Below are 22,432 nucleotides of genomic sequence, written 5' to 3'. Positions count from 1 at the left end.
ATCTGCGGATTTACCTGCAGAATATTTTAATACTTGGTCTACATGTAAATCCGCAGGTAAATCCACAGATAATGCTAAATCCGCAAGTAACTGAAAAATTTGAAAAAAAATATGAGGTGTTATATGACATGGCGCCTACGTGTAAAACATCCCGAAATATCATTATTGGAATAATTTTCTTGAAATATGGGTTAGTGTAAAACATCCCGAAATATTATTATTGGGATAATTTTCTTGAAATATGGGTTAGTTATGTAAATATTTTTTAAAACTTGATTATTAAAAAAAAATATCCATAAAAATACAATTAAAATTAGGGTCATGCTAACGAGTGCCCCAGGGGCACTCTTTAAGCATTCCATATAAAGAATATATTCCTTAAATAAATTATTTATCTCAATTTCTAATGTATTGAATATAAGTATTTCAATAAAACAAACTATGTTATTATTTAAAAAAATCAATTATTTCCATTTCTAACACATTAAATACAAGTATTGCTTACCTTTTTAAACTCTTAACAAGTGCCCCTGGGACACTGGTTAGCATTTCCCTTAAAATTATGTCATATAATACTTTAGTTCAATTAAGTGTACATTAACAAATAATCTGATATACGTACACTACCTTCGGTTACAAATTAATTGTCTTGTGCGAGAGGTCTTTAAATTTGGATTGCATTTAACTTTTTCTTATAAAATCAATTTATAAATTAGAGATTATTCTAATTTATATTTCTACCTCATATATTCTATCACATCCAATTAATTTATGGATTAATATAATATTAAGTTAAATTGTATTGCTTGCTGAATTTGAAAAATATAACACTAGATCATATATATATTATGGATGTTCAACAACTAGAGTTTCAACTAAACTAGTTTCCAAGTTAAAATAATATTAACTTAACTTACAAAGAGTATGCATAATTTACCATGAATTATTTTTCCGATTATAAAATCTTTTAATATAAAAAAAAATGTAACAATATTATCTAACGATATTATTATATTCTCATAGTTAATCTCCGTGCTCCACGAGCAGTAACAATAATAATAATAAAACAGAACCGAATGTTTTCAAATGTAACAGATCTGGTTTGTTCCATCACATCACATTTCTAACTACAACCTCTGAGAATTTACCAATGGCAACCTCTGTAATCAACCGACTTCGTTCCTCATCAACCACAAAATCACTGTCTTCACTTCTTCATGGAATCAGATCCTACGCAAAGGTTGCAACTGGAACTGATATCCTCTCTGCCGCATCCAATGTTTCTCTACAGAAAGCTCGCTCTTGGGACGAAGGTGTTGAATCCAAATTCTCCACTACCCCTGTCAAGGACATCTTCAAGGTTCTCACTTCTCACCACTTTTCTTCCAATTTTCAATACCCTTTTTGTTCAATATCTAATACCCTCTTTTCTTTCTTTAATTTGATGTTGCAGGATAAGAAAGTTGTGATCTTTGGTCTCCCAGTAAGTTAACTTGACAAATTTGTTGTAAACATAGTAATTTTTAAGGTAGTGGTTTTCATTTTATGTTTTGGTTGTTTTTAGGGTGCATACACAGGTGTTTGTTCTAGCAAACATGTTCCTCCTTACAAGGATAATATTGACAAGTTTAAAGCCAAAGGGATTGATTCTGTTATTTGTGTGGCTGTTAATGATCCATATACTGTCAATGCTTGGGCTGACAAGATTCAAGCCAAAGATGCTGTAAGTGTCTTAAGGCTTCATTTTTATTGTTTTTAGTTTTTCTTAGCCTTGTTTGTAGTAGAGCTGTTGTAGCTGTTTAAATGCATTTTGTTCGGTTTCTGTTCCATATTTCTAGTATCCCAACAACTATAGGGTCATTTCAAACTGTAAACTTATTTCCAACTGAGTTGGATATTTTTTTTTTTTCCTTTTGAAAACTCGGTATTCGGTCTTATGACCAACTGATCTAGGGGATTAATAGACCTTGAGAGGAGCACACTCTTAAGTCTTAGGCCTTCACCAACAGATCAATCCCTGATGATGTTCTTGTGTTGCATTGTCATTTTGTTAGTGCTACTCATGACTCATGAGTTTGTAGAGGATAATGCATCAACAATGGATTGTTTCATGTAACTTTAAAGATAATGAGAACTGAGAAAGATGAGAGAACTTTTGTTTTACAAAGGACATGGATTTTCTCATTCCTGTGTAATGAATGATGTGGCTACAAGAAATATGTGGAAGTTGTACTAATTGGTGATGTGCAAAAAAAAAAGAGAGAGAAGCACTACTTGCAACACACTCTTTTAAACACATTCAACATTCTTCTTCTCTACTTTAAGAGTAGGAATGTTGAAAAGAGCTGTGTATGTAAGATTGTGAGTCACCGAGTAGGATTGTGCGATCTCACGTTTCAAAACCACTCTACCGAGTGGCGTTGTCATGTATTTTTTTTCCCCAATGGCACTGATTGGGTGATTCTGTTTCTATTTTTTTTCTTTTTTCAGATTGAGTTCTATGGGGACTTTGATGCGAGCTTTCACAAAAGTTTGGAATTAACTACCGATCTATCTGCTGGTTTGCTTGGAATTCGATCTGAAAGGTATGTTATATATCCTCTTTGAATTAAGATTGAGCTTAGAGACACGTGTTGTACGAGCGTCATATGGTTGTCGAACATTGGTCCAAAAAGTGTGCAAAGTAAAAAACTATTTTTTGAGACATTTATCTTACTTTTCCGACACTTGTCTGACTTTTTCAATATGTATTGTACAATTGTCATACAAGTGTCAAACACCACGACATGTCTACTCCTATAGGTGTCTGTGCTTCATAGGTAGTGATGGAGTCGCCAAATAGTTAATGATTTGAACACAAAACATGTGTTTTATCTTTCAATATAATTAATTCAGATTTCAATAAGAGTAGCTGTTGTTTTGGTGTAGATGGTCAGCATATGTGGTAGATGGAAAAGTGAAGGCTCTTAATGTTGAAGAATCTCCATCTGATGTCAAAGTTTCTGGAGCAGAGACCATTTTGGGACAAATTTGAAGTTTCTGCTGAGTTTTAGGAATCTAACAAGTCTTCAATAAACTTGTCCTGATCAATGACAAGTGTTTAATAAACTTGAGCTGATAGAATGTTGTTAAGAATTCTTCTGTTCAATTTTTTTATGAAAAAGCTTTTTGTTGGTTCACTTGTTTTTTATTGTTATATTTCCTTCTATTTGTGTTTGGGATCAAAGATTTGATAAAGAAAAAAACTAAAAATGGAACTCGATAACAAAAACAAAAATGGAACTCGAAAAAGCAGCGGAAAATAATCCCCTATAGTGTTCATGAATCAGCCATAGAAGAAGTGTTGATGTTTGTTGAAGTTGATAGATCAGTGGAAATGTGAAATGTGTGTAGTTTTTTGGTTGCTTCCTCAATTGTACAGGGGTTAATTCATGTCACTGCCATTATTTTACTTGATAGTTCTCATAAGTTGTCTCACATAGATAAAGTAGACATGGATAAGAACATCATGATATGGATAATTACCTCATAGTTTCACTGTATTTCTTCTGGTTTCAAAAGGAGCTGGATAAAGGAGGTCGTACAGTACTTTCTTTTATTGACCATGAAGAAATCACCTCCAGTGTTTTAGTGAATGTTAGTGTTATGGTGAATGTTAGCTGCTTATAAAAATTGGAGTTCAATCTTATTTTGAAGATCTATTGCAGTATGGTTTGTTGTTCTGTTTTGTGCAGTGTTTAGCCTATATTGGCTTTGTTGTTTGTGCTTATACAAGTGGTTAAATTTGAGGTATAGTTTCAACTTGGTGGTTAAGCCTTTGGTGTTGGCTTTGTTGATGTTAACTTCTCTTCTATGGTGGTTAAGTTTTTTTTCTTACTTCTAGTGTTTAAGTCTTGAGTTGTGACTAATACTTGATGGTTAGGTGTTTGATTGTTGCTTCTTACGAGTCGTTAAACCTCAAGTTGTGGTTTATGTTTGATGGTTAAGTTTTTGTTGCCTTGTTTAGCATAGGGAAGGTTACTTTCGTCTTTCAAGAGTGGAGTTTCTTTTGAAGTGAATGTGGTGGAGACACTAGAAGAGGATTGATGAGTCCCAAGATTAGGTTGAAGACTTCTAAAACCTATGCATCAACTGCTACAAATTTTGTCTTTTGTTATAGCTTTGTTTTAGCCGATGCATTATGACATTTATCATTCTAATTTTTTATTTTTTTCTTTGATTTATGTTATTCATCTTAAGCTTTCAGCTTACGGGAGGGTATTAAAAATATAAGGGGTATAAACTTAATTGGTTACTATTTGATGAGCATATATAAAGGCTATTTAAAATTCTCTTGATGTAATATATTTACTACTTTTTCATTTTTAATATTTCACTTTTAATTAAATATGATAGATTTTTTAGATGTCTCTCTTCTATGGATGTTGTTCCGTTCGAGAACTATAAATGAATACTAAAGTTTTGCGAAAGAATCAAAAATGAAAAGAATTGGATATCAACAATTTTAGACGGTGGCTCCCTTCTCTTTTACGGTTGTATTAGGTGGACCTGCATAATTAGCACTCCAACACCCAAGTTAGTTCAAGATTTAAGATGAGTATAGTAAAATTGGAGATAAGAGATCGTGTACATTCTCATGGCGTATGAACTATTTTTATATATTAGGTCTAGTAGAGTAGGCTTTTGATGGATTGAGCCTTGGTCAATTGGGTCGGCTTTCTTGTCCCAAGACCGCTTCGATACCTTCTACCCCATGTTTGCCTAATGGTTAAGCTAAGGAATGATTTCATTTCTTAGGATACTTGAGGGTTTCTGTCAACAAGCGGCGTGTTAGTTGCAATTAGATTGATATTTTGCTTTTAGGACACACTTCCTAATTCCATGAGAACACACTTCCTAATTTTCTAAAAACATCATCATCTTCCAAAATGAGGGAAACATCGCAAGCATTTGATTTAAAGTTTATGACTCTGTTCCATTAAGACATTTATACTTTACATGCATAGACTTTCCACATTCCAAATATTTCATTATTTTTTATATATAAAATTTTCCTCTAACTGCCATCAGTGAGTTTAATGTTATATTATTTTTTAATATTCTTGCTTCAAAAATAATTTTACTGTCAACTTCTTCAAAACTCGAAGTTTTCTTCTCATATATCAAAACGGATTTAATACGCTAATACAAAGATGAAATAGACCATATGAATTGAATGTTTGATCTTCATCATCAATCTTAACTCCAATAGCTTCTAATTCAAAGACAATGTCATTGAGTATAGTTAGGTTATTAGATAATTTCATATTTTTCATCTATACACAAGCTACAAGCTATGAAACTACTTTTTCAACAACAACTGTTTGAGATATCTTTTTCCTTTTAGTCTTGTAAGTTTCTCCAAATACTTTTGGTTGATGACTTACCAAAAACATTCGCAAAAATATTCTTAAACAAAGACATAAGACCTGTAAATTGTATTTGAAGCTCTCAAATCTAATTTCTCACATTTTTTGTTATCCTTTGTTAAAAAGAGTTCATTTCAATGTTGTGTAATTTTAATTATCTCGACATCTTTGACTTGAATTTTCTTCTAGCCAATATTAATTATTCCATCAAATTTTTCTATGTCAAACACTTGAAATGTTTGACATTGCACTAAAAAAATTAACTAGCATTTTAAGAGTATAAAGATTATTGTTTTACGTGGAAGAGAGAAGTCCGAACCCGCAAAACATACTAAAAATTTTATCCTCTGCCAAACTAGGTATGAAATTTATTGTTGAAAAAAGCCAATATAAAAAAAAATAAAGATTACAACCACAACAGACGTAATAGACTTAACGTAAAATTCTAAAATAGGAGAAAAAAATGTATTACAACATATAGACTACTTTCAACCAACTCGTAACATTTATTACATTCAAACTCTCCAAAATAAATAGTTGACTATATTTCACAATACTCTAACACAAAAGTATATGATAAATTAAATAAATAATTAAATATAAATATAAAATACTTATACAACTATTGTATAATTTCAAACAGCACTAACAAATATTAAATTTCCTTTTCTTTTTGAGGTTTTGTCATGTTTCTCTACATTAATATTTTAAAAATTGAATCAAACTGGCTGGTTCAACTGATTGGATCGAAAATCGGAGCTGAAATTGATTCGATCAACCTTGAAAAACCGCTAGTGGGTCAAAAGTGTAGTAAAACCAAGAAAATAACAGATTGAATCATCTAAAATTAAGTCGAACCAAAGACTAGAGCCGGTTTTATAAAAGTATCCGGTTTAAAACAATGCATCAAATCGTCCATTTTTTCATTTTTTTGGTTAAATATATAAATTCCAACACTGCATTCCTCATTCTCAAAAAAGAATTCTTTATTTTTTTTCTTACAACCACACAAACTTCTAAATTTTATCACTTCATTATAGTTTTTTTTTTTACTAAATACATGTTTTAATCCCTTAACATAATTTAATATTCTGCTTTAGTACTTTAATTAAAAAATATTTCAAGTTAGTTTCTTAATTTCACTTTTGTTACTCTATTTAGTTCCGTCCATCAATTTCTTGCAAAAAAAACATTAGTTTCTGGTGTCGTGGATGGCTCTAGGTTCAAATGTGACTCAACATCTGTACTATAACGTAAAAGGCTTAATTGCAAATTTGGTTCCCCTATTATCTATTTTTTAAAATTTTGGTCACTCCATTTTAAAATTTGGAATTTTAGTACCTTTATTTTAGTTTTATTTTAATGACATGACGCTCACATTGATTACATTTCAGTGCCAATTCATTAGTGAATTGTTCAACAAAAACTATTTTTATTTAAAATTTATGTTAAACATGTTATCAATATGAATTTTATGTCATTAAAAATTGCCTTCAATTTTAGAGTGACTAAAATCTTCAAAAATATAAAATAAAGAGACTAAAATTCAGGATTTTAAAACAAGAGAACCAAAACCCAAAAATAAGGATAATAAGAAAACCAAAATTGCAATTAAGCATAAGTAAAATTTTCACTTAATATAATCTTATTGTGAGGGTCTTTATGACACATACTTAAGTGAAAACCCTATTTTATAGAACAAATACTACATTTAAACCTTGTTGTACATCGTCACCTTTCAAATAATTAATTTAGGAAAACTGCGTATTATTGTTAAACCAACGTCACAGTAGAGAGATAAAAATTGAAAGAAAAATAATATAAAAATAGTTGTCTCTTGGTAGGTGTAGTCCGATTTAGTCTCAAACGAGAAAGGTTGGATTCTGTCCACTTATCTTTCGTATCATACCATAAAACAGTGCAGCGAATGATAACATCCACCACTTTTTTGCCCTCTCTTTTATGTCAAGATTTCCACAATCTTTGACAAATTTGGCATTATTGATATGTCATAGGCATGCCATTTAATTTAACACACCGAAACATTAAAGTAGCTGAGGTCCACATAAATAACATTTCAATCTCTAAATAACAATTTTAAAATCTAGTGAACCAAGTATTGGCATGTAGAGAGGGATAAACAATAAACATATGGATGAGAAATCCACTGGGCTCTATAAATTGATCGTATCAAAGTTTAAATTCCTTCTACAAATGATGAACCATTTGATAACAATGCAGGACGCATACCAACACGTACATTGGTTATCAAAGCCGTCTCTTGCATTTCTTCAACAGTTGAGTTACTCCACACAAGCTTTAAATCTTCACAGCATCATGTCCATTCTTGAATCAAGATAGATAGTAACCAAATTGAAAGAATCAGTCACCGTTCAACCAATAATATCATTGTAATGAACTACTTCTAAAAGTAAAAACAAAACCGTTTGATAGGCAGAGATGGAATGGACTAACCTGAACACGTGGAGGAATTTCCATTCGGCTAACAACAGCAGGGCTAGAAATGTGTGAGGGAGCAACTGAACTAACATTATGAACCACACCTCCACTGGCTTCATTTCGAAAGCCTGAAGTTCCTTCACTACGGACCGGAACGATAGGCGAATTAGACCTTTTTGATGCAAGTTCAAGGCGTTCAATCATACGTGAAACTCCAGCTATGCCTGCATTCATCTCACGCTGAACACCTTTACTCAGCTCTTTCACTGTCACATTACGAGCAAGTAACTTCTCTTTGAGTCCACGGGTACTTTTGGAAATTGATTCCTTATATCTGTTTCAAGATTTAAGATGTGTTAGCAACAAATGGTTATCTGAGTTTACAAGAATCCGAAAGCTAATATGTTTACCTGGCTGAAGCAGCAGTCAATTTGGATTTGATGGACTCGGGCAAGGAGAACACCTCGGAAGTATTTAGTTTCCTCCCATCCTGAGGTGGTGACGGACTGTAAAGAACTCTGAATGCAAACCAGGAAAAAGTTAACATATGAAACATCATTAGCTAAACAACTAAATGGACATTTTGGTCGTTGAATGTATTAGGTGTCATCGTTGTAGTCCCTGAATTAACTAAAATTACAAAACATCCTCAAATATATTTCTAATCAGTCAATTTTGTCCTTGAATGTGTTCCTTGTTAGTTTGTTTGATCCTTGAATGTGTCTTCCCTTAGTCAATTTAGTTCATCAAATTTACTAACAGAAGATACACTTGAGGTTCTTTTTGTAATTTTGATACATTCAGGGGCTATAGTGATAATACCATACCGCCTCGCATATTTATGGACCAAAATGACTCTTAACTCGTGTGTTACACTCAAGGAAAAAGCTATTTCTAAATAACTGAAGTTAGTGCCACTGCTTTATAACTAAAAGTGTGAGCACAGCCACTACCTGGGTCGGTAAGAGACATCAGTCTCAGGGCTAATGTTTCTTGCAACCTCGGGATGAAGGTCGGCAGTCGATGATAGACCAGTGGTCGGAGAACTACTACCAACGAGTGAAGTTGTAAGAGTCGGTTGCACCCCAGATACCTCTGATGGACCTGCTCCGGACGATCCTTGTCTTCTCTGTCTCTCTATGAAACGAGCTCTACGTGCAGCGGCATATAGGTGCTGCATAATTTGCTCATCAAAATCAACATCATCTGAGCGAGAAGCATCCTGAAAGTGTATAATTTTCCTCTAATCATCAAATGATGGTATGATACATGTATCAAGGAAACCAATACCAATAAATATCAACACGAGAAGAGTTTTCATGACATTATCAATTCACTCACATGGTCACCATTAAAACGCTCAAAGGGGACAGAAGAATTAACGAGCGAAGATGAATTATTGTTTCTGGATCTCAAGCATTTTTCAGCCTCCACAGCGACAAGAAGCTCTTGGCTACAAAAAAAAAAAAGATAAATCATTGATAAACACAACTAATCATACCATAAAAAGCCTGTATTGAGAATCAGAAACAAACATTACTTGCAAGTAAAAAATATACCTAGCAGGGTCTTTCAAAGAAAGTGATTGCCAACATATTGGGCATTCTTTGCTTCTCTGTGACCTAAACAAAAAAACATACGCATTAGAAGATACCAATCCACCCCAACCCATAACCTACTTATCAAGCTATAAGGCTCTGGCTTACCATTCAAGAATGCAATGCAGGTGATATTCATGTTTGCAACAAGTAACCTGAAATTGAAAAAGAAACATTATTAATCCACACAAAAGGCATAATTAAAAACATCAAAAAGAAACATTATTAATCCATCACAGAATACACTGAGTGAGATATTAATATCCCAAATTGCCAATCCTCATCCACACATAAAAAAATTATAACGGATGAATGAAGATCAAAATAAAGCTTCTACATAATTATAATAAACACCATGATATGGCAAAATTTCCCCAATTTTTAGATCAGTACAGACACTGTTACTAAAAACATGAACAGATTTACTCAAAATAAAATAAAACAAAAAAACAAGTTCAATCAAAGCAATAATACACACATCACAAAAACCAAAGTGAAAAATGGAAATCATGAGAATCAAATCAATCAGTCAAATTGAGTTGATAACAAAAAAAATTAGAAGCCATTAGACTCGTCAGAGTGATGGATGAATACATACAGTGGATGGGTCATGAACGCTGAAGGACTCTAAGCAAATACTACACGAATCCTCAACAGAGTCGTCATCGAAAACCGAAGAAGAAGAAGACGGAGCTGAAATGTAGGAGAAAGAAGGCGGAGGAGGAGGAGTGGAAGATGAAGAAGAGAAGGAAGTGAAATTGGCCATGGTTGGGTTAGGTGTGAAGTGGTGTGAAGAAGAAATGAACCCTAGAAGGAAGTAAGAGTAGAAAAAAGGGAATGAAGGAAAAAGAGGAAAAAGAGGGAGAAAGAAAAGGGAAAATCCGATTCAGACGTTTTATGAGATCAAAACTATGACTTTTATGTTTCTTGTGTGATGGAAGACTGACGATTGTTTTTGGATTTAGTATTGTTGATTAATTAATTAATTATTTGATTAAACTGCTTTGGGTTTTCTTTTCCCTTTTTGTGGTTTGATCTTTTGTGTTTAACGTTATTTCTTATGACCTTTTTTTCCTCTTCTCCTAGTAGTATACCGAGTAACCCTAATTTTTCCACTGATATGATTATAAAGTTCACAAAAGAAAATAGTATCATCTTAGTAAATTGTTTTACATATTAGGAATTTATATAGGATCAAGAGCAAGTGACATTTAAAATTATGACACTTTTCGTAACTCTTTTTTATATTTATATAAAAAAATTAACCGTTAAATTAAAAGTTATTATCATATCATATAGATCATGCCTATAAAATTTCATATTAACTAAAAATCATTTGATTAGTGCATAAAAACTAACGTCTTACGAAAATCATCAAAACGGTTAATTTTGATTCATCTCTTTAACATATCAAATGATTTATTATAGATATAAAATGTTATCGACGTGATCTATATAATATGATAGTAGTTTTTAATCCAATAGTTAATTTTGTTATACAGATATGAAGTAAAGAATTATCATAGGTGTCATTTTGTTAACTTTGACACTTTGATGTTATTTAATTTAATTTTAATAATTTATATAATAAACATTATATACTTGTTAAAAACGTAAAATAAAAATAGTTTTGTACTAGGAAGGATATATGTGGTGTTTTAGAGTTGTTGATGGTGTCAAAGCAAACTTACAGAGAGTAGCATGAAGCTCTGTATTCAAGAACCCTGGATGAACCGAATCCCTTATGGGTGAGGTAATTATAGGAATCCCTTGGGTCTGAGTCTTAGGACCCAGAGAATGGTTATCATATTCTTCTCTCTTGAGCGTGGGACATGAAAATGTTATCCCCCCCCCATTATCTTATAGAATATAGCTTTCTCCTTTGATTAATCTTTCCATACCGTTATTGCATAAGGACGCGTCACCCCCCGTGTTTTATAAATGTGCAAGTGATGCAATCAACCGACGATCGTTACGACCAATTGATGACTAGGAACCTAACCTTGGGCGACATATGGTGTGAACTTTGTACCCTTCTGAAACTAATGTGTATGACTTGTCTTTCTTCCATTCGGATTACCTTCTTTTGTGTACAACGAAATTATCTCAGTACACAGTCCCTCAAACACGAGGTTTTGTAAGGGACGAAGTCATTTAATTTAAGTCCTTCAGACGAGACTTTTAAATTGAATCTCTCAGGCGAGACTTTAATTGAGCCTCTTGAGCAAGACTTTTATGTTATTTATTTTTCTGCACATTAAAGAGTCCACGTCATATTGTATTTTAGGGTCTACAAAAAGGGTCAATCATGAATGGATTGACAAAGTCTTAGAATTCATTGGTAAAGGCCCAATATTTGTACTGCTCATATGGCGGAAAAGATTCTTCAGAAAAGATCCAATATTTATATTGCCTTTCGAGCTGCAAGGAATCTTTAGAGAAGATCCAACATTTATATTGTCTCATGAGGGGCAAGGACTCTTTAGGCAAGATCCAACATGTATATTGACATTTAAGCGGTAGGGACTCTTCAGAGAATATCCAACACTCATATTGTCTCTCTGGTGACATGGACTCTTCAAAGAAGATCCAACACTTATAATGCCACTTGGGTGCAAGGACTTTTCAAAGAAGATCGAACATTTATATTGCATATTAGGCGACAAGGACTCTTTAGAAGAGATCTAACATTTATATTACCTCTTGAGCAGCAATGACTCTTCAAAGAAGATCCACATTTATATTGTCTCTTGGATGGCAGGGACTTTTTTTAGAAGATCCAACGTGTGTATTTCCTCTTGAGTGGCAAGGACTTTTCAGAGAAGGTCCAGCATTTAATCATTCATTCATTCATTATATTTTGTAGAAAAATGATAATAAAACATTTTCAAGGGAGTTTATTAATGGAAGCCTATATGCTTCCCGCATTATTAGAGTAGAAAATATTTGATGGCTAACTGTAATAGAATCTCAGGTTAATTGAGTTATATGTTTTAAGGATACATCTTCCATCTATATCCTCAGGTTTGCAAGCTCCATGAGGTAACTTTTGAATTATGGAGTATGGATATTCCCAATTAGGTTGTATTTTCCTTAGGTGAGTTGAAACGACAACTTGCATGAGCACGATGTCATCCTCTTGTATTTTCCTTGGAACCCCTTTGGAGTTGTAACTCCTTGAAGCTCTTCGTTTGAGGAAGAATTCTATGATATAGACAACATTACAAATTTCGTCGATCGGATCTGCTGTACATTTAAGCCCTGCCTCATTTTCTTCTTCATTAAATGCCTCAATGTGGGCATATACATTTTGACAAACAATATGGTGTCAACGCCATATACAATTATGAATGGAGTTTCATTGGTAGTTAAATGAGGGTAGTGTGATATAAACATAGTACTTTATGGAGTTGTTTGGCTCAGAGCCTTTTGGCTTCATCTAGCTTTTTCTTTATCCCATTAAGTATTACTTTGTTTGGCGATTCGGCCTGCTCATTTGCATGTAGGTGGGAAACTAAAATAAACTTCGTTTGCACTCATAGGCCATGATAAAAATTGACTACGGTGGAGATGGAGCTGGAGAATTCGGTACCATTATCGGGGATTATAATTCCTCGTAAACCGAACATGTACATGATTTGTTGTCAATAGAAAAGACAAATCCTTTTTGTTATGGTATTGGAGACGACCTCAGCTTCTATCCATTATTATGAAGTAGTCTGCTCCAATAATCAAGAACTTCAGTTGGCAGACGCCAGTAGGAAATGACCTAGGATGTCCACAACCCATTGGTAAAATAGCCAAGGCGACGTGACAAAATGAAGGATCTCGACTGGCGCATGATGTAAGTTGGCATGTTTTGGACATTTGTCACATTTTCTAATGAATTATGCATTATCCTTCATTAGAGTGTGCCAGTAATAGCATTCCCTGAGCAACTTATGAGTGAGTGCTTGCCCGCCAGTATGACATCACATGTTCCTTGATGGACCTATGTGAGATCCAAGGCGGTTTCATTTTCCTCTAGATATTTCATCATGAGGGAAGGCTTTTCCCATCGTGTAAACTTTTCAAACATCATTTTATAATTTGCTTCTCATTTTCTAATCTTTTTCACTTTCATCTCGACTGGTGGGAGTTCATCTGACAATAGATAACGTATTATGGGCGTCATCTAACTAGTGGTTTGGGTGACTTCAAGAGTATTAGTTTCCTCCATTCAATACTAGGGTCACCAAGAGTTTCTTGAATCACATTCCAGTTATAGTCTGCTCTTTTTGTGTTGCCAAACTTGGAGAGGCGTCCAACCTTGGAGTTTTGTTCCCAGGCCACATATGTTATCTCAAAAAATTTAAATTGTTCAAATAATTCACTTTGATCATTTGGGGTTCTTTTATTTCACGGCCTATTCTCATGTAATATCTTTGGTCAATAATATGAAATTTTAATCAGCTATTAATATAATCATTTGTTGCTCTCATTGCAACTCATGTCTGAGTCATTTACGTCAGATCAGTCGTATTACCTAATAGATGATCTTTTAGCCTATTAACCAATACGACAACATTAGGCTTCAACAATTCATACATATACTGGACCTAAATCTATGTTTATACTTTAGTATATCTAATAGATGAAAAAATATGATCTAATAATGACCAGTACCCTTCGCATATCAAGGCATACCATAAAAACATGTGTTAGGTATTTGATCTAAAATAAGCAATAAGAACACAAAATTCATCAATATCAAAGCTTACTAAGAATTACATAGGACGACATGATCAGGATTAAGACATGAGCATTAAGAAGATAATATCTAACACCAACAAAAGAGAAAATTATATATGCTTACTCATTTTAGCTTTACAATTAAGCCCCAAAAGAAATACGTTGAGAAGCAAATATTGTCGATTCCTCGGACAACGCTTCTACCAGCAATCTCCCTCATTTTTCCTCTCTTTTTGTGTTTTTCGTCCATAATTTACTTTTATCAGTCCCTAGCAATAGAACAACATAATTATATCAAGTTACACCAAGTTATCTCAAATGAACTTCTTGAACCCCTATTTATAGGGTCCTGGTCTGCCTTTCTTGCTAAACAAGGTTCATAGTTTGCTTAGCATGATATATTCTTCCCCGTGAAGAAATATTCGCTCGTCTACAAGTGGTCTTGGCCTCCTTCATCCTGCTTAGTGTGACTTTTTCTTGTTAAGCGAGCAAACTTATTATTTACCTTGAAGTAACTTAACACTGAAATTTTTTGAACCACCATATCTTGCTTAGCGCGCCTGCTAACGAGCTTTGGTGCCTGGCTAAGGTTACTTGGATATTTACTTCTTTTTTTGACTTAGCGAGGTCTTGTCTTTGGCTAAGCAAGCCTCGATGCTTAAATGGTGCATATGGTTTGTTTTTGGTCTCTTGGTCCTTTTTACCAGTACTTAATAAATACGCAGTTAAAAAGTTCATACAAGTGTTTTATCAGTTCTCCTGATAAATTAGGGTATTTTGTCATTGATTGCTTGTAAAATAAGTCAATATGTGACTATGTGTTTTACGTAATTTTGGCATTTAGCAACTCTCCCTAACTTATCTTTTTGTTTATCCTCAAACGAAATCACTAAAAATGGTTTAGGAAAATTTTCACTATGCGGTGTTCAGCAAAAGTCTCATAACTTGATCAAGACGTTTTTGAAATTACTTTGGAGTATGACATTATTTTTCTTTCAAACGAAAGTTCATAATCTACATTTTAAACTTCCATAAACTATAGCATTAAGAAGAAAAATATGCTTTAGTAAAGTATGATTTAAAACATGTTCATATTAACAATCAATTATTCATTAGAATCAATAACTCAATGTGTATCACTAGAGTGGTTAGTGATTTAGTAAATAATGTATCAACTATAGAAATATTTCGCACTTCATCTACACATTATCACAAAATATATAATCGGTCATGGATCACTATGAGAATCTTAATTTTTCTATAATTTCTTTTTTTGTAACTTGTTTTTTGGATCACTATGTTTTTTATATAATTTGCTTTGTCTATAACATGTTTTTGTTGTAATGTGGTTGGGCTATGAGAATCTTGATTTTTCTATAATTTAAATGTGCCTAGCAGATAAGAAAGCAATATTTGATATTTTCTTCTGTGTTTTCCAAAGATCTTTTTTTTTGTTTTCTACCTTACAACTTCTTTTGCCGATTTCTTCTTTTTACGTAAGCTTTGACATTTTGAACTTTTTTCTTTCTTTTTAATTTTGATTGTCAAAGAATATTCTTTTTTGTAAACACAATTATATTTTACTACTTCATTTTTATATTTTCAAACATTTATTTTCTCCCCCAACTTTATCATTTTTTCAAACCCTTAAAATTATAATGCTCCTTTATCTTTAAGACAAGGTATAGACATTTTTTTTTAAAATCACCTTAGTCTTATAATATTTTTTCAAAAACAAAATTTTGCATGTTTAAGGCTCAAAAGGGTTGTCAAAGGACCGCACCCTAACAAGGTAGAATTTTTAGTCAAATAATTTTTCACTCAATAAATAATCAATAGCTTGATCATATCCATGACATCATACATCAAGTAATAGCAAGAATGATGCAAAATTAACATAGTTTAAATGCATATTTACTCTCGTTCATTTATGTAAAACATGAGGTATGTTCTTGCTTAACTTAATTTAGACTTATAATTCTTGACTTAAATTGACATATTTTCACAAAACAAGTGATAAAGTCGGATTTTGAATCAAACAACTAATTTATGATCATGCTATTCATTTTAAGATAATCACAATATTAATCATGAATGAAGTACTTAAAAGAATACAGCTTTTATCATGCCATCATTCTTTATTTTGTCTCTATCCTAAATTTTGATTCATCTACACTTGGAATTTTCAAATAATTTGAATCATTTGCGTAAAATAAACTTTAGACAAAAATCTTCATTTTTTAAAATATTGAACAAGTACTTAAATAAATTTAAAGCAATTAAAATCACAGATAGTTTGGAGTGTAAGCTCAATTTTTTATCTCCATTGCATTTCACACCCTGTAAAAAAGTTTGGTTTGTCCTCAAGTCATTAGAATAGGGTTGGTTTGCAAAAGAAGCATTAAAACTTGCCAAGCGAGTTCAGTGAAACAAAACTCGGTTAGCGCACCACATATCACACTTAGTGAGTTGGCTGCAGCCTTCATCATTTACATGATGTACTTGTTCAAATTTTCACACACATTCATAAAAACACACATACATTCATTCATAGATGAAGTCTTAACAGATACTCATTTGTCTCAGAAATTTAGAAATTCTCATGTACTTAGTACAAAATGACCAACATGTCTGATTCCTCTTGTTTATGGCATTTTTTGGTAACATACATAAAACACATAATGATCAACACGTAATAAGGCTAAACTGAGAAAATATTAAAATAAAGCAAATAAAAAGTTCCCACTAATGGAGACACAATGTGGCAACATCTCAGTCATCATCTGTTTCTTCTTCTTCTTCTTCTTCTTCTTTACATTCTTCCCATTCTTCTTCCTCCTCTTTTCCATTTTCCTCTTCATTCTCATATTCATTTTCCTTTGCTTCATCATTTCCACTGCCTCATCCATTTTTTATTGCCTCACCATCCCTATTTTCTGGATAAAATGGTCTATAGATATTCCATTGAGGATCACTTATGAAATCTTCTTGGACAAGTAGAAGATCATTAGGAGAATGTGGTTCTTGTATACATAACTCTAGTTTACTCATTGAATCATGTATGGAAAGAAAACATTGATGATATGCATTATTATCATAAATGAAGCAATCATGTGACTCCTATATCATTTCAAAACTAGGAGAATACTGGGTGTTATTTGCAACATGGTTGTTGTTGTTTAAACGTTATAAATCAATACATAGATTTTAAAGTAAATTAACACATATGAGTAGCTCTTAAATGGAATCGAAAAGAGTAAATTTGATGTTGTTTGTTTGGAAGCACTCTAGTTTGTGTTTTTTTAGGGTTTTTCGCATGTGGGAGGAGTGAAGGGAGAGTGAATTTTTTTTTTAAATGAGTGAAATCTACTATGACTTTGTTTCCCAAAGTTCCGTAGCAGACCTCTCGCTAAACGGGCTTCTACCTCCATTAAGCGAGTTAGAGTTCTTCTAGGCTTGTGTTGTTGCACAAAACTCGCTAAGAGGAACTTGGCCCATGCCCAAGGGCACTTAGTTAGGAACTATTGATCTTTGTACCATAAAGAATTTCCAACATTGTTACTTGAATGACCCTAAATAAAAACTATCCTAGAAACAAAAAGTTTCAAAAATGGGTTGGGTTGCTTCCTAACAAGTCCTTTATTTAACGTCATTAGCTTGACGCCTTTAATGAAAGGTTATACCAATCATATTAAAATATACCTCATGATATCTGATCCTTACCTTCACTTGACCTTTGTGAATGTCAAATCGATTTGTACATTTTTCCTCGACAACCTATAGAATTGTATTGCATGTTTGACTGATCTCAAGATGAACCTGTTAAAGGTGGTAAAACATCGCATTTGACTTCATTATATTTTTATTTATAGTCGGGTTATACATATTTATAATTATGTTACATTTCTTGAGGTTGGATTTGATGCCTATCTTTGTCAAATATAAACTCAGGAATTTGTCGGCCTTGACCCTAAAGGTGCATTTCTCGGGGTTAACTCTCATGTTATATTTCTAAACTTAGTTGAATTTTAGGTGGCTTTCATGAAATTTCTCTTCATTTGATTTTATGATCATATCATACATGTACACTTATATCATTTCACCAATTTCTTCTTCAAAAATCTTGTTCATCATTCTTTGGTATGTATCACATGTGTTCTTCAGGCCAAAAGGCATAACATTGTATGGATAGATGGTGTGCTCCATCATGAAAGCAATTTTGCGTCTATTTGCTTTGTTTACGGGAATTCAATTGTATCCAAAATATGCATCCATAAACAAAAAAATTTGTATTTGACTGATCTATTTACTAATTTATAAATAAATGAAAAAAAGTTTATATCCAACTAATATGTCTACCATTTTATCGATGTTAGGGAATGGGTATGAATCTTTTGGGAAAACACAACTAAGATTGGTGTAGTCGATGCGCTACCTCCATTTTCCCAACGCCTTTTTAACCAGAACAACTTTAGATAACCATCCAATGTAATTTAGTTCAGAGATGATGTTATCCTGGGGTAACCCTTGAATCGTGCTCCTTCTGGTCTCGACCTTTTTAAAGGATTGTTACATTCTCCTCTAAGCCATATATAAGATGGAGGGGTCAATATTTAACTGATGTCTAGCCACAACAGGACCAATATTGAACATCTCATCCAGAAAATTGCAAAGAGGTTGGCATTAGCTTTGGGTTTGAGGCACTTAACGAGGTTTCTCTTCACCGATGCTTGTAGAATGACTCATATATTTATTATTTTGGCTAGATTATCATCGAATTAACACAACTTTAAATTCTTTACATGGGATCGGTCTTGAGGTTTTCTTCTTTGTTCCGGTTAGGAGGTCATGCTCCTCGTTTATTGCTACCCTCATTTTTTTTTAGTGCATCAAAGTCCATGGTTTTAATGATAGGACGACTCATCTTATTCAAGAGGGTGGTGGCCGTTGGATTTCTTAGCAACATCTTATATATTGAACGGGCCCCCGATAGGTCGGCTTGGGCTCTTCCCAAGATGCAATTATAGACAATTTTGCAAGCGACTACTAAGAAGTGCATGTTCATCATCCTTACGTCTGTTCCTTCTCCTAAGGAGATTGATAACTCTATCCTTCCATAGGGACGAGTCTCATAATCGTTGAACGCCTAAAGATTCATGCCTTTGTAAGGAAATAGTCTTCTTTTGTCTAGCCTTAGTTCCCCGAAAAGACTAGCGTGCATTACGTCGCATGAGCTTCCTCGGCCAACCAAGATTCTTGGTACTCGCATGATTTTCTGTTGTTGCTATTTTCACCAACTGAAGCATTTCATTGGGAACTCCATCTACCATTTATTTTTCTCTCAATCCTAGGATTGCCCGCTCATCCTTTAATTTGTCTGTGATTTCGAGGAACCTATCTTCGTAGATATCTTGGATGGTTCCTCCAGGCTAGATGATCCTCCTATAATCGAGGAGATTATGGTGTGTGGTATCACGACAAAGGTTGGAATTGGCACATCAATTCTGGTTGTAAGGTCAGATGTTGTCATTGCCGATTGAAGGAATCGACAAGTTAGTGCAACTAAACGATCTGATGCTTTGATGTGGATTTTCGTGAGATTTGAAGACGATTCCCCACAGGCGATGTCACTATTCTGATGTGGAATAGGCGATCCATGATATGTGGACAAAGAATTTCCTGGTATAGTGGTACGAGTCGTCGTTGAATTGAGCGTGGATGTATCGACAAAATTAACACTCTAATACTCAAGTCACTATCAGAGAGATATAACTTTGTAAGAATAAATAAAAAATATATCTATTATAGCGCATACAAATTTTTTTATGCGATGGACAGTTAAAACTTAAAAGTGCTTTCACTATGCCCACAATGGAATATCATAAACCGTGTGAATAGATCCAATAGTTGATGATTTTTTTTTCAATAAGCAAATGATTGAATAAATCGCACTAGGGGTGCAACCCATACAACAAAGGAATACAAAGATTTAAAGCAAGATAACGGAGCTTTGTACCAGTCGTAAAAACAAGGACTGGACGATTGAATTCTACACCCACTCCATCTCCAAGAGAAGAACATTGCATTAGTACACACTAGCTCAAAACTATACGAAGCATTCTCGAAAACGATAGCGTTCCTCATTAACCATAAGCTTCATAACATTGCCATCCAAATAATATAAATGACTTCCCTGTTAGTAACGTTTCTCGCCTTCTCTTGAATGGCATCAAAGAATATCAAGTCCTCTAAAGAGAAATTGACTCTCGGACCCAACCACGAATATATCCTTTTCCATATTTCTTTCGCCGTATCACAGAAGAAGAATAAATGCTTCGAAGATTCCTCACTACTATCACAAAAGACACAGTTGGTGTTAAAAGAGATGAGATTCAAACCTCTATGAGCCAGCAAGTTCTTCGTAGGCAGCCTGAAAATAAAGAACCGCCATGCGAAAATTCTGATCTTAAGCGGAGTCTTTGTCGCCCAAATAGCCTTCAGTCTGCTCATAACTGAATGCTGCCAGGCCGGTTCCTTCACATCTGCTAGCAGATCCGCGACACTCGCCATCGTAAAAACTCCATCATTCTTCAGCCTCCATAGAAAATCGTCTTCTCCTGTCCTGTCTAAAAACACAGAATGCAGCCTCGTGAGCAGTTGCTGCCATTGCTCCGTTGCAACACCTAGGATCGTATCCGGGACCAAGGAATTTTCATTACCAAACAGTCTCTCCAGCTTCCAAGTTTGCATACCATTCTCCCAGTCCACCAAGTCAGCCACAGTACATAGCTTTTCGGTTGAGATATCAAACAAATACGGAAATTCGGTACTAAGCGTTTGATCTCCCAACCAAATGTTATGCCAAAAGAAAATGTTGTTTCCTTTGTTAACTCTACATTGCACATAAGAATTAAACCCGTCAGCACCTTGAGCAGACTTTATGTCGTTGGATATAACGTCGCGCCACCAAATTGAGTCATCGGGATTGAAGACTTTCTCGTCCGGATGTAACACTTTAAGTTTTAAAGTGTGATATCTAAGCTCCATAAATCTGCGCCATATGGTCCTTTCCTCCTTTAAAAACCTCCATTTCCACTTGAGAAGTAACGCACTATTGAATTCACCGACATCTCGAACTCCCAAACCCCCTTTATCCTTCAACTTGCAAACCGTTTCCCACTTAGCCCAATGAATACTCCTTTTGTTTGCGTTGCCACACCATAGGAAGTTGCTTTGGAGCCGCTTTATTTCTTTCAAGACTTTACTAGGAGCTCTGTAGAAAGAGAATGTGAAAGAAGGAATAGCGTTGATAACCAAATTAATGAGCGTCACTCTCCCTCCTATGGAAATACATCTTCCCTTCCACGAAGATAATCTTTTCGTGCTATTGTCGATCACCCTCTTCCAAACCTTTTTCCTTCTAGGATTCACTCCCACCATTATGCCAAGAAAAGTAAAAGGAATGTTACCTTTCTTACAGGCAAGAAAGGAAGTGGCCGAATTGAAGAACCAATCACCGATATTGACACCTAAGACATTACTTTTTGAAAAGTTGATTTTCAGCCCCAAAATAAGTTCAAATCCTCTTAAAATCACTTTCAAGCTCTAAAGATTATCGGTTGAAGCTTCTCCGAAAATCACGGTGTCATCCGCAAATTGTAGTATGTCCACCCCTCCTCAATTCCATACTTGAAAGGTTTGTAATCTCCCAATTCGATCGATTTCTTAACTAAAGAAGTGGGGCCTTCCATAGCTAACACAAAAAGAAACGGTGACAGAGGGTCTCCTTGATGCAACCCCTTATGAACGACAAAGTCTTTTGTGGCACTCCCGTTCACAAGAATGGACATGTGACTCGTAAAAACACACATTTTCATCCACTCCATCCACTTCATACCAAAGCCCATATTCTTCGTCACATTCCTAAGATAATTCCACGAAACGGAGTCGTAAGCCTTCTCGAAGTCAACTTTAAGAAGGAGACAACTCTTCGTCTTTCTTTTAGCCCAATCAAACACCTCGTTAACCAACAAAACGCCATCCAACATGTTTCTTTCCGGCACAAATGCAGTTTGGTTAGCGGAAACTAAGCTGCCTATAACCTTTTTGATTCTTTCTGCCAACAGTTTGGAAACTATTTTATAAAGGCTTCCGACCAAGCATATAGGCCTATATTCTGTCAAATCTTGAGGATTGCTCTTATGTTTTCTTTATTAGATCGAATTCCGTTGGATC

The 22,432-nt window shown here is 34.1% G+C and overlaps 2 protein-coding genes across 2 annotated transcripts; one reads left to right on the top strand and one right to left on the bottom strand.

Annotated features, from left to right (window-relative positions):
* Positions 1-1,059: 1,059 nt before the first annotated feature.
* On the top strand, positions 1,060-3,179 carry LOC131599915 (peroxiredoxin-2F, mitochondrial-like). The gene is made up of 5 exons (XM_058872153.1): positions 1,060-1,360; positions 1,454-1,483; positions 1,565-1,723; positions 2,491-2,585; positions 2,929-3,179. Exons 1-5 carry the CDS (start codon positions 1,151-1,153, stop codon positions 3,032-3,034), a joined length of 600 nt encoding a protein of 199 aa, XP_058728136.1. The 5' UTR covers positions 1,060-1,150; the 3' UTR covers positions 3,035-3,179.
* A 4,252-nt stretch (positions 3,180-7,431) lies between these two features.
* Positions 7,432-10,396, bottom strand: LOC131599914 (E3 ubiquitin-protein ligase RHF1A-like). The gene is made up of 8 exons (XM_058872152.1): positions 10,065-10,396; positions 9,575-9,621; positions 9,428-9,490; positions 9,210-9,321; positions 8,822-9,090; positions 8,279-8,386; positions 7,884-8,202; positions 7,432-7,754 (listed from the first exon to the last, which is right to left on the bottom strand). Exons 1-8 carry the CDS (start codon positions 10,230-10,232, stop codon positions 7,728-7,730), a joined length of 1,113 nt encoding a protein of 370 aa, XP_058728135.1. The 5' UTR covers positions 10,233-10,396; the 3' UTR covers positions 7,432-7,727.
* Positions 10,397-22,432: the final 12,036 nt, after the last annotated feature.

Source organism: Vicia villosa, linkage group LG4 (assembly GCF_029867415.1).
Source record: "Vicia villosa cultivar HV-30 ecotype Madison, WI linkage group LG4, Vvil1.0, whole genome shotgun sequence".
Lineage (NCBI taxonomy): Eukaryota > Viridiplantae > Streptophyta > Magnoliopsida > Fabales > Fabaceae > Vicia > Vicia villosa.
This window is presented reverse-complemented; position numbering and strand designations above follow the sequence as displayed.